General features: G+C 44.1%; 1 protein-coding gene across 12 annotated transcripts in view; it reads left to right on the top strand.

Moving 5' to 3' along the window:
• Positions 1 to 690, top strand: part of ACTN2 (actinin alpha 2) — a 71,753-nt gene extending 71,063 nt beyond the window's left edge. For all 12 annotated transcript variants that reach the window (XM_086460963.1, XM_086460962.1, XM_086460964.1 and 9 more), the window contains one exon: positions 532 to 690. In XM_086460963.1, coding sequence (XP_086317089.1) covers positions 532 to 690 — 159 coding nt within the window. The remainder of the gene's footprint in view (positions 1 to 531) is intronic.
• The last annotated feature ends 17,304 nt before the right edge of the window (positions 691 to 17,994 follow it).

The raw sequence follows: 17,994 nt of genomic DNA, 5'->3' as shown, positions 1-17,994 counted from the left end.
TGTGGAAGATGAAAGCCAAGATCCCAGGAAAAAATGGTTTTCACTACGTTGATATTTTAAATAATGTCAAGCCTGTTAACTGAGGGAGTCCTTCGTATCGTAAATGCAAACCGTTAAGAGCAATAATGCATCTTTCATTACAAATGTATTAGGACCTTGAAACTAACAGGTTCTAACTGAAAATCTGCCTGTCCTGCCTGTCACTGTGGAAGGGGCAGTAGTGCACTTTAGAGATACTGACCAGCTGTCCATGGAAGAGCTGTATCAGTAGCAGTCTACCCACAGCTGCACGGTGTCCAGTAGCTAACATATGCAGTCACATATCCTAGGACTGGATTTTGACCTGAGAAGTTTGTTGGTAGGATTGTCTCCTTCAATGCATCATTAGGGATGGAATTTACTGAGGAAAATATTCGGCTTCAGAAAAACAGGCAGGATGTCCGAGTTATTAGTCACAGCTATAGAAAATAAATATATTTTATGTCTTTGAAGAATACATACTGAATTTGTCAATCCTTTTCCCCCTCCCAGCCTTATATCCTGGCAGATGAGTTACGTCGAGAGCTGCCTCCTGAGCAGGCTCAGTACTGCATCAAGAGAATGCCTCCATACACCGGCCCAGGTTCTGTTCCTGGGGCTCTGGATTACACCTCTTTTTCGTCAGCACTGTATGGAGAAAGCGACCTCTGAGTCTGCGATTGGCCATATTCATGGTAAACACTAAAAATACCCACCTTATTGCCCAGATTGCTTCTCAAAAGCTTTGGCAAGCTGATTTAAAAATGAGTTTTACAAATACAGTAGGTACCGTCGGTGTAAAGTGCTAGTAACTAAAGTAACTAGTGTATATGAAAGTGTGCGGCACGCTAGATTTCTGCATTGTTGGTTTTAGGTTGTCTGTCCTATACAATGCTAGAAAATATATATTAAAAAAAAATTGCAAGATAGTAACTTTGGAAATATCCATTCAGAAAATAGAGTGTAAAACCTAGGAACATTGAAACTCACAAAATATTTCTCCATTTTCAAAATGTTTCAATGCCATATGCGCTTCTTTTACGATGTTCATAAAAATATGTTAGAAGTCATGCTTTTTTCTTTCATAGAGCAATATTGTTTTCCTCTAATGATTTCTGATTTTGTATGCTTCTACTGGTGGAATTCAATAAAACATTAAAATGCAGTTTTTCAGGGAAGAAACGTATCAACCAAGTAAACTACTCAATTACAAAAATAATCCAGAATACTATGCTTTTGTCTCTTAAAGATGGTTTTATCTTATCACAAAGAGTTGTAATATAGGGGGGAAAAGCTGATTAAATTGCAGGTTTAGAGTTCTGTAAGCAGTACTTTTCTTTTAGGCTTTTAACTTTTACAGCTGAGGGAGTACCACTTTTGTAATCAGAAACAATAATGAAGCTAATCTCATGTGAGCTGTTTTGTTTCGAAACCCTCATTCTTGTCTGTGTTGGACAGTCTTTGTTTCTCAGCATAAGCAAGCCAGTCGCTTGTATCAGTGGGCAACATTCGTCTCTATCCTACATAATGCAAAATCCCACCTGAGCAAATGTAGCGTGGTTGTCTTGCAGCTTTAACTGTTCAGTTCGTCTTGACTTCCGCTGGATCGCAGGCAGTCCTGTGTTAGGCTCCTGTGTGCTAGTTGTTTACTGTTTTGGTTTTTTCCATCTTGAGAAATGATAGAGAAGTAACAGCAGTAACTTTTTTACTTGAATCCTACCAACACTGAGGAAATGCCATGTAATCAAACAGAACCATTGACAAATGGTGAAGTCAGCTGTGCAGCCCAGTGCTATCAAAGCAATGATGTGCCTATTAAATAAAGTCTGCTTTTCAAAACCTTATGAGACTCTATCATTGCCAATCATCTAGTCGTGCTCTCTAAGAACAGGAAACATTTCTGAACATTAAAGGAGGTTTCAGTCTGCTAGAAGTAAAAGCCCCCAAAAGTACATACTGCATTTTGTACACTGTGTTTGCATGAACAGCAGCCACTTTGTCGTGGAGGGACAGGTATGGCTCCATGAAGTGAGATGGAGCTTAGAATGAGTAGGGTAGATTTCCTGTTTAAGTCACCTGAGCACAGATGTCCACAGCTTGTCAGACTCCTGGCTTAGATTGATATCCATGAGACTTAGGCACTAATGCTTTTGAAGATGTTGGCCTTAACTTTTCTGTATCTCTCTTTCACCTCATGTGCAAAAAAGCAGATGTTAAGTATGCAATGATGCTTTCACTGGCCTTTGCTTTGAAATCTATGAAGGGGAAGCATTAAAAAAAATCTGTGTGTGTTTTCAGTCCTAAAGCCGGCATCCTGTAGGTAAGGTGCATGTGGTGGGAGCAATTTCAGAACAATCCCAGAGGAGACAGGCAATGACCAAATACCTCTTCCTCCTCCACACTGTGTACAAAGGCCAGCAGAGGGCTTAGAGAAGTACTAGGGCTAGAACCCCATCTCCTACAGTGCGTGTGCAGCCTTGCACACAGCCAGAAGCTGCTGCCACCACTGCTGATACTGCCATGGCGCAGTGCCATCTCTTTTTATAATGATAGGGCCGTACAAACTAAGTCAGGAAGCTCTGCCTAAAAGCAATGGCATTTCCAGCTAAATGACTGCTGGGCAGGCTCAATCCTATTAAAAAATAAATCTGTATATCTCTCATTGTCACAGTTTAATGTAACTGGAAGAATAAAACATTGAGCTTCCCAAGATGGCACAAAAGCAAAATCTCAGTATTACAGGCAGGATTATGCTAAAAACTGGCACAGAGACAGTTTCTATCTGACACCTCTATCGGGTGTCATTCATGTTCCCTACCTGCTAATTTTTATATTGTGATATTATTCCTATTTTTGATAGTATGGAAGAGACGTCTGAACTCGTCCTTTAGCTAAATGTTCTGTTGATCAAAGTGTGTGAGGGATAACGTTATTAGCAGCAAGAAAAAATGACTTATGCAAAATAATTTTTTCATTCCCATATCATGTTTCTAATTTCTAAACTAGAGTGAACACAACCAGTGGCTGAGAGATACAAGTTACCCATCCATACTTGCCTAAAAATGTTATACTGTATTTATTACCTTAGTATGTCTTTCACGTAAAAAAAAAAAAAAAAAAAGATGTATCATAAAGTTATTTCTCCCATCATCAATTTTTTTCCGGGTAACTAGATTAAGTAAGAAAGCTGTGTTATTTTGCCCTGAAGAGTGTAAAATTCAAGGTTCTTTAAAATATTCTGTGGTCAAATTCCAGGGCTATGGGTTTAATGGAGTGATTTCCTGTTCCTCTAAGGCTCCATTTTTAGCAGGTGGCATTTGTATCTTTCTGTAGAATCACTTTGTTCACACTGGGAATCAATGCGGTGGCATTTTCCGTCTACAGTATTCTGGCAGCAAATGAGCTTTACTATAAAAAGAGGCACAGTAATGGAGCCCAAGGTAGTGAATGTACCATTCGCAGGGGCCAAATCAAGGTTCAACAGGTACAGCGTTGTTTTGATGATCGTGTGAACAAAGGTTATAGACTAAATTAAAATTCATGATGATCATGTGAACAAAGGTTATAGAATAAATTAAAATTCAAAAAACTCAGTAAGGTTTTAAGTTGCTGTAATGGCTGCAATACAGATGCCCCCTGTGACTTTACATGAATGCAACTGTTCTTTGAAAAACTTCCTGCCGAGATATTCTTGATTTTGTAGTAATCATTCGCAGTCAGTGATCTTCAGAAATGTGCTGAAGCAGGTACAAAACAGTGTTGTCAGCTCTGTGCTACCGTCATGCCTCCTTTCTTCATATGCAGTTTCCAGCACTTCCTTTCTCACTTACTGGCCACCAAAGGCTTGAAACAGAGCTGCTCCTTGCAGCTTGCATTTTCGTCAGAACATCCTGTTGGTCAGCTTGCCCCCTTCTTGGAGGTGGCTGCGCTCTTTTATTCAGGTTGTTCCTGGTGTCTGTAAAAGTTATCCCAGACACAAGTGGTCTAATGAAGGAAGAGAATAGTTCCTGTTAGCAGCCGTATTTGGATGGTAAGCAGTTTCCTTTTTTGACTTAAACAGCTTGTGGTTGAGAATAATTCTGTAAGGAAGTAATTATTTGTTCACCGCAAGTGTACGAACAGGCCCTTAGGTGCTTGCTTCCAGAATCGGTAATGGTGTCAATATTTTTTGGTGGACTTCTACAAACAGTTCCAGTAATATTTAGGTAAGAAAATAATACTTTGGTAAGAGGTGACACTTCTTTGAAGAATATTCATCAATTATTTTTGCCAAATCCAAGTCCTTGGTCCTCATCTTCTTTAGTGGGACCATGTCTCTTGGTGTTGTATGGAGTTCTAGACTTTTAAGAGAGAAACAAGCCTGAGGTCATTCCTCAAAAGAAATGTGGAACAAAATCGAAGTCTGATATACACAAAGCAGGGAATAATCTGTATGAAAATTAGTCATAAAGAAGGATCAGCTCAGGCAAACAAGAAAGCATGTGCATCATTTCCATATCTTGAGCACAAAGTAAAAATTATTAGATCTGCCTCTCTGCTAGTGTTACACTGGAAAATGACGTTAAAGCAGCTGTAAGTTTAGCACAGTGAACGTTTAGCACAATATGCCTGAGCTTTGGATTCCTGACTAACTTATTTCTTACCAGGGGAAACTGCTCAGCAGTCTTTGAGTTATTGTATTATGTCAGGATTTATGTCTGAAAAATCTTCCCTACTTCTGGAGACAGAGCAGTAGAGGAAGTGGTGCTGTTGTAGTGGGAACATTTCAGTGCATTACACAAAAAGCAGCCCAAAGGCTTTTCAGAATCAGAAAAACATTCCCTGAGATGCCAAAAATACTCAAATATGCTATACCTGCTGTAATTATGCAGTATGACCATTGCTAGTGCTGCTTTAACCTCACTGGTCACTAAGGTATTTCTCTCTTGGTAATTATTAACTAGGTTCCAGAGTAACTGAAATACCTGTTTATTCCGAGTGTCCCACTTCCCCAGCTGTGCTGGTTTTGGCTAGGGTAGAGTTCATTTTCTTCACAGTAGCTAGTAGGGGGCTGTGGTTTGGATTTGTGCTGGGAACAGTGTTGATAACCCAGGGATGGTTTAGTTACTGCTGAGCAGCGCTGACACAGTGTCAAGGCCTTTTCTGCTCCTCACACTGCCCCACCAGTGAGTGGGCTGGGGGCACACAAGGAGCTGGGAGGGGACACAGCTGGGACAGGTGACCCCAGCTGACCAAAGGGGTATTCCAGGCCATATGATGTCATGCTCAGTATATAAAGCTGGGAGAAGAAGAAAGAAGGGGGGGACATTCGGAGTGATGGCGTTTGCCTTCCCAAGTCACTGTTACACAGGACAGAGCCCTGCTGTCCTGGTGATGGCTAAGCTCCTGCCTGCCCATGGGAAGCAGTGAATGGATTCCTTGGTTTGCTTTGCTGGTGTGTGCGGCTTTTGCTTTACCTATTAAACTGTCTTTACCTGAACCCACAAGTTTTCTCACTTTTGCTCTTCTGATTCTCTCTCATCACACTGCGGAGTGAGTGAGTGACTGCGTGGGGATGAATTGCCGGCTGCGGTAAAACCATGACACCAGTTTTATGGTTAACAACCTGTGCACTCGTTTCCTTGGGCATGGGCCTACCTTCTGCTTGTGTTCAGAGGGCATTTTATTTGAGGAGCCACTTCAAGAGCATAAAGTCTGCACTACAGATAGCTGGTAGTATGTTCTGGTGAGGTTTCACTTGTTTCAGAACAAATATTTTTATACAGGAAACCTGACTGTTCTAAGCTGCATTGTGTTTTATATCACTGTCTTTTTAAAATGTGTGATTTATTTCTGATTTTAAGCTACAGTGTGGGCTGCCACCACAAAGGACTAGTCTATCTCTGCTTTTTCCATAGCAATTGTATAAATATAACAGTTCTCTGGTCTGGTTACCATGCTGGCTGGGAATACAATCCAGGATGCTAAAACAGTAGATTATCCCCTCCAGCAGCAGCCTATATTTACATTACTTTGAAGTGATCGTGTAAGTGTGGAATTAGGGACCCAGCCATGCACTTTCACTAGCAGTCCTTTATTATTCACAACAAAAGAACATTTATGTGCAGATAACAAACCTTTAGCCATGACTAGGAATACCACTAATTTCCCTCATAAAGTAAGAGCACTACATTAAATGACAAGCCCAGTCTTTTCCGTATCTGAGCTTGACTAGAATTTCATATTCTAATCTTCAAAAGAAATTCCTCTGCCAATTTGCTAGGTTTTGGGAAAATTCATTAGCATTTGTAATACTGCTTTGCACAAATTTGATTATCAGCATGCTGCTTTAATTACTTGGAAATCAAATATATTGGATGAATGTCCCAAGGGGATAAATGCCCTGAGGCTATTTTAACACCATCCACCCCTCATCTACTTGTTCCCGGCTGTTCTGTTTCAAAACCTGGCTGTTTTATTTGGCCCCAACTCACAGAAACGTCCTTCCCTTCAAGATACCTGTTAATGCTTTAAATGAAGAGCGCCCTGGAGCGCTGCCCTCAGGAGGAGCGGTTATCACATGTGCTCTCCTGAGCTGGAGCCTTCCAGCGGTGTAATAGCAACTTGCATCAGAAGCTCAGGTGCAGCAGAGCTCTAGTGGCAGGCCACAAACACAGAGGGTCTCATGTCAGGTTTTAGCTGGTCTGCTGGTAAGACTGAAGGAAAAGTAATGTTTGCATAAGTTGCCAGCATGTCTTGCCTTGATTTGAACTGAACTGTCAGTATAGGCACACCAAATTAATAATTTTTTTTAAAAAACACCACAGAAAAGAATGGCTATACCAACCATCTTGTTCAGACTTGTGTCCTGGCTCTGACAGCTACCGATAGCAAGCACAATGGAAAAGGGTAAAAGCGTGGCAGCGTGCAGCCACATGTGCCCAGAAGAGTCTCGGAGCCGCCAGTAATTTGTGGGTCAGGAACTTGGGGAACACTGTGCACTGATGCCAAAAATTTAGTCTGTTTTTCTGCCAAAGCAGCATCTCCTCTGAAAGCTCTTTTTGTATACCTCCCAGTAGGATCTACTGTTCCTGTAAGTTCTCCAACAGGCTATTGGATATGCTTGTGAAAAAGGTTTACTGTTTGTTCTTTTATCTCTTGCAACTGCTCCTCAAAGTCTTTTTGGTTTCCCGTATTATCTGTTTACACTTAACCTGCCAGAATTTATAATCCTATTTTCCTCATATGGATGTGATGCCAGCTGTCTGAAGGAAGCTTGCAGAGTGCAGGCGATCCAAGAGAGAGGAAATCCTATGTCCCATGAGATAAAAACCCCAAAAAACCCAGTCACAGTTTTAACAAACTCCTTAGCAAACCTGATTATTTAAATGAAAATCAGACACCCAGTAATGTCTGGTGGATGCCCAGGTGAGTGTGATGAGCATGTATGGCAGATGCAATGCTGTCAGACACCACATCCCTGAGGTCCTGTCTACTGACATTTTGATTGAACCGAAGATGGAGAATTTAATATTGTGCAACATGCTGAATAACAGTCTTGCTGTTATTTGTGCATCATCTAGGAACAACACTCCATGACAGTTCTAACTTTTAGCTTTGCTATTTGCTAGCAGAAGGTGTCAAATCTTTATTTGCCACAGCAAGCTGGCAAGCAACCGTACTGTCCAGCAAACACGTCTGCACTTGCAATAGCAACTGTGTCATTATCTGAAGCGACTTGTGGATGAAGGGCCTGAAATGTTAATATCCTGATATGTAAACAAAAACGTACAAGTAACATTTCATTCTTTAACCATTGTATTACATTTCATTTTTTCCAGTTATTCTTTCAAATATAGTTGCAGATGCACCTGTAAGAAGCTGAAATTATGCATGTGGCAAAAAGACAAACGTAAACTTTATGAAAAAGAAAGACAACACATTTTTGTAACACTTTTCATTCTTCTCCTGAACAATCAATACCTTTCTATCAGCTACCTAAACTGAAGACTTGCCCCAATAGCACTCCAAATTCAGTATTTTGATTATGCTTGTGCAAAACCCTTCCTTCCATCAAAAATAAATAACTGGCTTTTTTCATTTTGTTTCAGCATGAAAAACCAAAAAAATTCATTGACCCCAGCTGACCGCCCTGTTGCTCATGTCTTCTGAGCGTTTGAGCCGATTTTTTGTCAGACTCATTGTTTCTTCAAGCCAGATCAAGAACCCAGATGTCCCAGTTGGCTTTATTTGCAGAGGACAACTGGAGTAGCTATAGTGGAACAAATATTCTGCCAAAGTCCTTTTGGAATGGCCCTCATGGCAACACTGAGCTCAGAGTCATTGCCCCTGTCTGTAATGGTGGCATTTAACTGAAGCGTTACTCTGCAGACAGGATTGCCTTTAGCAGTGGCCATTCATTTGCCTTTTCTGAGGAGGCATCTCCCTTCCTGTGAGTGTTACCATCTCTTCTCATGTTACTTTACCTCCTAACCCAGTCACCAGCCTCTTTCTGCGACTGCCCTTTTCCCACTACTAAGAGCTGTCCTTTAGAGCTTAAATGTTCCCGACTTCAGATGTTAACTTAAATCTAGTTTAATGATCTCAAGGCTGTCTTGAGTTGCATTTTGAAGGGAGACACTTTATTTCTACTTGATCAGAATGCAGTTATTCTTGATTTGTACTAAGGCAATAAATAAAGTACTGTTTCCTTTGTTTTTATTTAATATCTCTGGTGTTACCTGCTACTCCTGGAGTACTTATTAGACCCTTCAATAGACAGGAATGATAGTATGCATCTCCTGCCACCAGCTGTATATGGAAAGACATTTGTGTACCACATGGAAAATGAAGCTATAAACCACAGATTATTCCATCAGCACTTTCTGGCATCAAAATCCAGGTGCTTGCAGTGAGTTTAGCTCTACACAGCAAACTGGGGAGAGGAGAGTTAAGCCTGATTAACCTACCCTCTTCATACCCTCCTGGCGGCTTTGCCAGCTCCCAATATACCTTGCCTGCATGCATGTAGAAGTGTCAATAGGAGGGAAGAAAAGGGGAAGGTAATACCAAGTGTTTTCATGTGCCAGAATATATAGGGAAACTCAGATGCACCTACTCCTGCAGCCCTCTAATGGCACCTACAAGACCAAGTCGTTAACAGAGACTCGACTATGTGAGGGGCTGTACAGTGTATAAAGACTGCTCCTGATCTAAGGAACAGTTGGGAAATGTGCATGGAAAATGCTAACAGGATGTAGCAATGCTAACAGAGACTTCTGAGGACTTGTCAGCAGAGCTTAGATTGTTCGATATGTCTTAAGATTTACAAGCGTTAGGGCCCAAAAGTAAGTTAGTTTGATAAGATGGAAAAAGATGCCAAGAAAAAAAAAATGTCGAAGGGAACAATTGCAGACCATAGGCAACAGAAGAAACTTTTCACTTCCGTGTTGAAAACTAGCCAAAGAATAAGACCTGACTGGTGTAAATAACCACAGGTGGAAAAATTAGGCCTTTAGGGTGACAAAGTACACTCTGGGCATGTTTGTTTTAATGTAAATTTATATTGCTGATAACTAAAGAAGTGCTCTGCCCTAGAGCAGTGTTCCCTGTCAGTGTGTCTTGTTCATGCTGTTGCTACTGCTTCTTCTTCCTCACAATTTAATTTCTGAAGCTTGGTCAAGATTTAGAACTGACACCACCTGTGAGTATTTCTTCATATCTTAAGATACACAAGGCTTTCAGCATTAAGTTTCTTTTCTGTCTGATAAGTTTATCTCGTTATATCACTTGCATATTTCTTTCACTTAATGTTTTGATTTGAAAACCATTTCTTTCTTCACAGTTAATATTTTCAGCAAAAGCAGTTCTGTAGAAGGGTTCATATTTCCAGAACTGGTTCCGTAAACTTGTTTTCTAGCTCATGTCTGGGGCTCAAATCCTTGCCCCGTGTCTCCTTGCTCCTGACCTCATCAACTTCCCACTCCCCTTTCTGTTTCTGCTCTTCTACCTAGAATGAGTTGAGCACATGAGAGGGGACAGCACTGCTCAAACCACTCTGAAGAAAGAGGAGATTGTGCCTGCCTGTAGAAAAAGCAGAGAAAATGTCACTGCTATGTCTGTGATCACAAGCAGTTTTCACAAAGGGCTGAAACCCTAGTGGGTTAGACTTTAAAACAAATTGAATGAACCGTGCAGTTTCAAAGTCCTTTAAAGGAAAAAGAATTGCCTATTGTGGTGGATTGACCCTGGCCAAAATGCCAGGTGCCCACCAAAGCCACTCTATCACTCCCCCTCCTTAACTGGACAGGGGAGGGGAAAAAAAATAACAACAGGTTGAGATAAGGACAGGGAGATCACTCAGCATTTACCGTCACGGGCAAAACAGACTCAACTGAAGGGAAATGTAATTTATTACCAATTAACTCAGAGAGGAGTAATGAGAAATAAAACCAAATCTTAAAACACCTTCCCCCCACCCCTCCCTCCTTTCCTGGGCATAACTTTGATCCCGATTTTCATCCCTCCTTCCCCCCAGCAGCACAGGGGGGAAAACAGGGAATGGGGGTTGGGGTCAGTTCATCACTGTTGTTTTCTGCCGCTTCTTCCTCCTCAGGGGGAGGACTCCTCACACATTTCCCCTGCTCCAATGTGGGGTCCCCCTCACAGGAGAAAGTCCTCCATGACTTCTCCAGCGTGAGTCTTCCCACGGGTTCAGTCCTTCATGAACTGCTCCAGTGTCGGTCTCCTTCATGGTGTGCAGTCCTTCAGGAACCGACTGCTCCAGCATGAGCCCCCCTCACGGGGTCTCTGGCAGCAAACCTGCTCCAGTGTGGGCTCCTCTCTCTCCACGGGCCACAGGTCCTGCCAGGAGCCTGCTCCGGTGCAGGCTTCCCAAGGGGTCACAACTTCCTTCAGGCATCCACCTACTCCGGCGTGGGGGCCCTCCACGGGGTATAGGCAGCTATCTGCTCCACCGCCCATGGGCTGCAGGGGGACAGCCTGCCTCACCATGGTCTTCACCTCAGGCCACAGGGGAATCGCGGCTCCGGCGCCTGGAGCATCTCCTCCCCCTCCTTCTTCACTGACCTTGGTGCCTGCAGGATGTTTCTCTCACATATTTTCACTCCTCTCACTCGCTGCAGTTACTGCTGCGCAACAACTTTTTCACTTTCTTAAATACGTTCTCACAGAGGTGAAAAATGCTGTCGCTGATTGGCTCGGCCTTGGCCAGCAGTGGGTCCATCTTAAAGCCGACTGGCATTGGCTATATCCAACATAGGGGAAACTTCTAGCAACTTCATACAGAAGCCACCCCTGTAACCCTCCCCCCCCCCCCACCCCCCCCCAACCTTGCCATGCAGACCCGTTACATCTATAGAACAGGCTTTTCTAACAGATAGTTGGTAATGTACAGGATTGCTTGTACATGTAAGTCAGAGAAAGCCAAACAGGGCACTGGTCCTTCCACATATATTACAAAGAAGGATTCCCTCTGTCCTTGCAAAAACTCTTAAAAGGCTCACTGTTTGATGAAAGCAAGCTATATTAACAGAGGCTGTTCACTCCCTGGGATGGAGTCGTGAATGACAGCCGGGAGCACTGCTGGAAGCTCTCCAATGCCACTCACATGTCGTACGACCTGCGCACGTCCCTCTTCCCTGTTGTGCTACGTCTGCACCTGCAGGATGCAGACGGCTGCATTACTTGGCTACATCTGCACTTCTCATGTTGTGGGGGAGGGTTACAGGGGTGGCTTCTGTATGAAGTTGCTAGAAGTTTCCCCTATGTTGGATATAGCCAATGCCAGTCGGCTTTAAGATGGACCCACTGCTGGCCAAGGCCGAGCCAATCAGCGACAGCATTTTTCACCTCTGTGAGAACGTATTTAAGAAAGTGAAAAAGTTGTTGCGCAGCAGTAACTGCAGCGAGTGAGAGGAGTGAAAATATGTGAGAGAAACATCCTGCAGGCACCAACCAAGTTGGCCAAACCTTTCTACAATCCTCCTTATTAGACACATTGTCAGAGATCTCAAGCTGTGTTGGACACAAACTGATGTGCTTGCCAGGTGGTGTGTGATCCCGTTCGTAGAGCACAGGCAGCAAAAGTATGCCACGGGCTCGTGTTCTGATAGTCCCCCTCAACTTCTTGTGTCTGTATCTCCGAGCTAGGCTATCTACTGGTGAGGTCCTCAGAACCAGCAGCCTCCAATTGCCCTCAACAGCTACATGTCAGGCTCCACCCCTGCACCTCCCACCCATTAGCCTTGGAGATGCATTTAACTCAGGCCCTCACCCTTGCTCCTTGCTTGAGCTGTGTTGTACGCACACTGTGTCTTGCCAAGTCTGTGGAGTCCTTCATGGCTTGACCTTGGCCGCCTCACAGCAGTGGATCATCTAGCTATATCGCCAGACTGTGGGCTGAGCCTGGCAGCACCGCCGGACCTGCTCTTGTCTGGGTACTGCAGGGCTGCCTCCTTGCCTGTGAGGTTACTGCTCCTGCCCCCCTTGCTGTCACCCTCGTGCCTGCTCTGTCACTGAGATCTTCCAGTTCTTCATGGGGTGAGCCAGGGCTGACTTCTGAGGCACCGTGTTGAATGAAGAACTTCATAAATGGCTTGCTCTAACACCTCAGCTTGTGGATGTCTGGCAACACAGGCAAGAAGCTCTGCCAGCAGGAGAACAGGAGGTACCTTCAGAAACCCGTTTCCATAACCAGTCCGGACTGATCCAGGGCAGATGTCATCCTGCCCTGGGCAGGGGCAGTGCAGCTCAGACTTCACTCGGCCGTGCAAACTGGGAGAAAGAAGCCAAGAGTTCTCATGCACATCCACAGCAAAATGTTCTCTAGCTCCCCGAGCTCAATGTTTCAGTGCACACATTTAGCTGCAAGTAACCTGGCCCTTTTTCCCCAGTTCCCATGCTGTCACAGGGCAGCTGGCAAGCCTGCAGTGGTTCTTCCTTTCTCTTCCATGAATATGACATGGATGTCAGAAAGGTGCATGCTGAAGCTTTTAAAAATGCTGCAAATTTTCATTATCATAGGAAGTCTGTAATAAATGGAAAGCAGTTGCCACAGCTTGCCCTGTGCAAAGTACTGATAAGCTTCAAGACTACACCCCCTATTGAATTCCCAGTCCTCTTCATGCCTGCGTTTCAGTCCTTCGAGGCATTTAAACACTTTTTGATCAACACAGACTCTCTAAAGAGATGCAAAAGGTTATATTTGGCTCACTTTAGTGTGTTTGTTTTCACTGTGATGGAGACTTCAGGCTTTTTTAAAGTAGTGAAGTCTAAAATCTGGCATTTAGAGTGTGCTTAGAATTGATCTGGAAACAATCAGCTTTCTTTTGGTTTCTGGTAATATTTTGATCCTGGAATAGAAAGGTTAACATCATAATTTGTCTTAAACAGAACAAATAATTTGTATTTGGATCACAAAACATCACCCTCTAAGTTGTGGGGCTAGAAAATTAATTATTATATAGAAATTGTAATTCTTGATCACAGAGGAAATTCTGAAAATAAAAAACAAGCAGCACCATCCAAAATAGGGCAGGAATCCAGCTGCAGCAAAACAGCAAAAAATGGTAAGTAACCTTACGGAACAGAGTGCTAAGAGCTGTGCTCTGAATCAGATTAATCTGCTTTCTCTTTCAGATTTCTGCATGGTGCTGTGAATGCTTCACTCGGATATAATCCTCTGAAATATGACTGTTCTTTAGTAACATGAATAATCCCACTGTTCTTGTTTAAATAAGGATTACTTATGTGAATAGCCCATTGGGAACTGCATCCTCAGGAACAAAGGCAGATAATATGGGAACGAAAGGCATGTTTTTGTAATGAATATTATGGAGGTATGTAAAACACATACCCAAAAGCCAAAGGAGTCTGCTAAACCTCTGTGTTTGATCTTCCACACGCATAAGGTGAGTATGCTGTTTGAATACATCGGTGTGCAAGCAGAGTAACAAACTGGTGAACCAGATCTTTGGCACTGGAAAAAACCCCAACAAAATATGAAGATGGCTTTGTTTGCTTCAAACACTACCTCATTTTAAAAGACCTGTGCTAGTTTAGCTGTGTGTAGGAGGAGCTGGGGAAAGCAGTAGTGTGAAAATGCCTTCAAATATACTTCAAATACCAGAACCAAATCCAACAAATATTTTTTTTTTTTTCCTGAGGATATTAATTTGGATTTATAGTTTAATCCTGTTGCTATTAGGAAGACGTTAGCTTCACTCAGGCACTGCTTATAACCGGCTTCAGAAACCAGGATTCTCACCACGATGACAGATATTTGCATGAATGATAGTATGTCTGCAACAGATGTTTAAATAGGACTGATTCCCAACAGTGTTAAGGTCAGGTTTCTCAGATGTGGGAATGATGGCACCTTTGTGTTCTCCCTTCCTTTACTTCATTGCTCCAGCAGCTCTAAGCTGCTCCTGATGTTACTCTAAATGTACAGAAAGGAAGAGTATTTTGACTTAGTAAGATAAGAACAACACTCTGTATCGAGGAAGAAAAAGCACTTTTCAAGCTTAACGGTATGCTCACCACAAACCCTCGAGGGTTTCCTGCAAACACACCATGTATTAGAGCTTCTCAAAGAAACAGTTCAAAAATCTTGGCAACTGCAGGTGTGTGGCAGCCTCGGGACAGTGACACGCACCGGGACGCTTAGCACTGCGCAGTGCTGTCAGCATTGAAACTAAACCAAGAAAAGGGACCTGAGGTCCTCTGACACCGCAAAACACATTAAGGCTGAAGTTCTGTGTTGATGAACTCCTTTGTTGGATGATCTGGTTTGATAAATGGGGCCCTTAACCACTCATTCCTCTGCCCTTCACCCTCTGGAGTGTATCTTGCCTCAGTTGTGCTCATCCAGTTGTCTGCACAACTCCAGTTTCTCGAGCAGATTAAGCACAGTGTGGGGCTGGGCAGCTGCTGCCCTCTCATCCTGCTGCTGCTCCTACCTCAGCTCTGGAGACCGTTCAGCTGCAGATTAATCGGGTCAGAGACCTGTTCCCACTGAAAGCTGACCTTTAAGGAAGAATTGCGTTCGAGGGCTAGCACCTGCACAAGGAAAGGCATGGAAATGTGAGGATGGCACAAGGTGGGATTTGGGACTGACTTTTCACAGCACCGCACAGCCGAATTAGCTCAAACTGGTTGTGAAACTGCAGAGTAAATGGGATGCGTGAAATGATCCTTTTCAAAAGCACCTTCAAATTTCCAGCTTTTTTTTTTTTTCCACTGACCTACTTTGCAGCAGTTATACAAACAACTGCATCAGCACACGCAAGGACGTGCTGAGCTGTGGTACAAAGATCTGTCTCCACAAAGCAACTGTGGAGACAGTGAGCTTTTTAACCTGTATTGCTGCCCGAGAAAATTTTCATAGTGTTATGTGGCATGACAAAAAGGTTGGAAGTGGTCCAAAAGTCAAGCGAGGAAACACACAACCTAAAATCTCTTAATGAATGGTTCCTAAAGCATTGCCCATCTCTAAAGTACATGGAAATTATATGTAACAGGGATAAAATTAGGTACTCCCTAGGAGTATCTGACTTTAGCTTCTGTTTAGTGTACTCCACTTCTGTTGTCGTGCTTTTAAAGTTGATGGGTTTGCAGACCAATCCACCTTACACCAGAATTTTGGGACACATTTTTGCAGTGGGACCTGGGGCTGACCACTGCAATGGTTTGCCAAGAGGCAAGGTCCGCTCTCCAGCAGTGTCTCCTGGCATTCAAATCCAGTCTCTACAACTGAAGTTGGACTACTACCTAGCTGATATGTAGGCTGCCTGTAGTTCTTCTGAAGCTGAATTAGACATATACATTATTTAAACATAAAGCTACATTTTTTATATGTACTTGCATCACCATTGACCAGAGCTGATTATAAAAGTTCCTAGATCTCATTGGACTCCAAGGGTTTGTAACCAATGTTTTTTATGTCTCAAAAGAAAATTCAAGAGTAAACATTCAGCCTCCAGGAATCATCTACACTAATGGCTTTTAATTCCTTTTGAGTCACATGAAAGTTTTCCAGGGAAAATGCAGAACCCATTATTAAGTACGGTACATGTAGCAACCCATACTCTTAGCTGATAAAAGGCTTTACGGCTGCCGCGCAGAGCTGAGGCCCAGGCGCCTGAAGGAGGGAAGCAAACTCAGTTCATTCCTGTTAACACAGACCCAGAGGCCTCTGCATAATCACCTGCAGTATTTGCTTTGCTTGTTTAAGTTACTGAACCCGCCAAGGAAAACAGGAAAGGCTGATCAATAATCCATTTTACAGGCTTCCTTCCTTCTCTTCATATTTTGAACACTTGATAAATGGTCCTACTGTATAGGCCTGGTTACTTTAACAGTGCATGCCTCACCAACGACAGCATCCTTGAGGAAAAACTGAGAGACTGGTAAGAAGGGAACATCCCACCTCAGAAGGCTGGAGAGACAGATGATTATCAAAGAAGCACAAAGTCAGCAAAATCTGCAGTAACCGGGGAAAAAGTAACCGGGGCAGTGGGAGACCGCAACCACCAACTCAGTCGAAACCCTCTACTCACTCCTGTCGATCCCTCTCTGAGCACGTGCTGTAAAGTACAAGAGTGCTGTGACTTGAAACAGAGACGGGCAAAGAAGAACCCACAAAACTCAGGGTGTAAACGTGGGTGGGTTTTTTGTAAGGGTGTATCAAGATCAACAGCGTGTGGCTTCTGTGCCCAGCTGAGCTAGCTGTGTGGAATACTGCCCAGCATCCAGCTATGCGCAAACCTGCAAATACAGGAATACCTCAGCCCTGCATATGTCTTGGCTTTGCACATCAGGTGAAAGACCCCACTTTTTGGGACAACACGCTGAGCTGGTTTAAAATGGCAACGCTGTTCATGTTAATTACTGGCATTTGAATTACTAACACTGTAATGAGAGCAGCGGTTATTCCCTTGAGCTACTCTGGCTCTCAACAAGCATTCGCCAGGCAAAGGGCCCTGCTTGGGAGGCTGCCCGGCAGGTCTAACAGGCAGGTATTGCTTCCTTTTCACATGTGAGTCCCCAGGTAAGAAGTTGAAAGGATGTGTCCTCAGCAGTGAAACTCTTTGTGTCAAAATAAGGCACATTTTATTTGTTAAGTTCGACTGTCAAGCAAACTGTGCCCTAATTGACGGGGCCAGGCTCTTTTCAGTGATGCCCAGTGACAGGACAAGGGGCAAAGGGCACAAATTGGAGCATACAAAGTTCTGCCTGAACATGAGGAAAAACTTTTTCACTGTGAGGGTGGCAGAGCACAGGAACAGGCTGCCCAGGGAGGCTGTGGAGTCTCCTTCTCCAGAGACATTCAAAACCCGCCTGGCTGCAGTCCTGTGCGACCTGCTGTAGGAGATCCTGCTCTGGCAGGGGGGTTGGACTAGATGATCTCAGAGGTCCCTTCCAACCCGTAACGTGCTGTGACTCCTTTAGTACAAACAGGTTTACATGCCAGTGACATGCATCCATCCACATCCCTGGCAAGGCTGATTTCCAGTTAATGTACGGAATACTTACATCTGTTTCAACCCTAGGCTAGTCTCTAATCGCTATACAAGCGTTGTTGGCATTTGAAAGACTTATCCCCCCTCAGATGAGGGGGCAACTCATTTTCTTTAGCTTTGCCTGGCAGCAAAATCACCGCCCAGTAAGTACAGGCGCAGCTAAAGCCATGGGCACTGACGCGAGGAGAGTGAGCGAGCGCGCGAGGAGGCCAGGCGCTGCCTTCCCCTGCGGCCGCACGTTCCCGCGCTGCCGCCCAAGGAAAGCCCCCCACCGCCCCTCGCTTCCCCTCGGCCCAACGGCTGCAACGGCGGCCCCGCGCGCGCGCCCGCTCTGGGCGGAGCTCGCGCGTCAGGGGGTGACGCGGCAGCCCGCCCCCTCGTTGCGCGCGAGTCCCCCCTAGCCCCTCGCCCCGCGGCGCGGAGGGGCGCGCAGCGGCGGTGACGCCCCGGCAGC

Source organism: Leptosomus discolor, chromosome 2 (assembly GCF_034619465.1).
Source record: "Leptosomus discolor isolate bLepDis1 chromosome 2, bLepDis1.hap2, whole genome shotgun sequence".
In the NCBI taxonomy this organism is placed as follows: Eukaryota; Metazoa; Chordata; class Aves; order Leptosomiformes; family Leptosomidae; genus Leptosomus; species Leptosomus discolor.
This window is presented reverse-complemented; position numbering and strand designations above follow the sequence as displayed.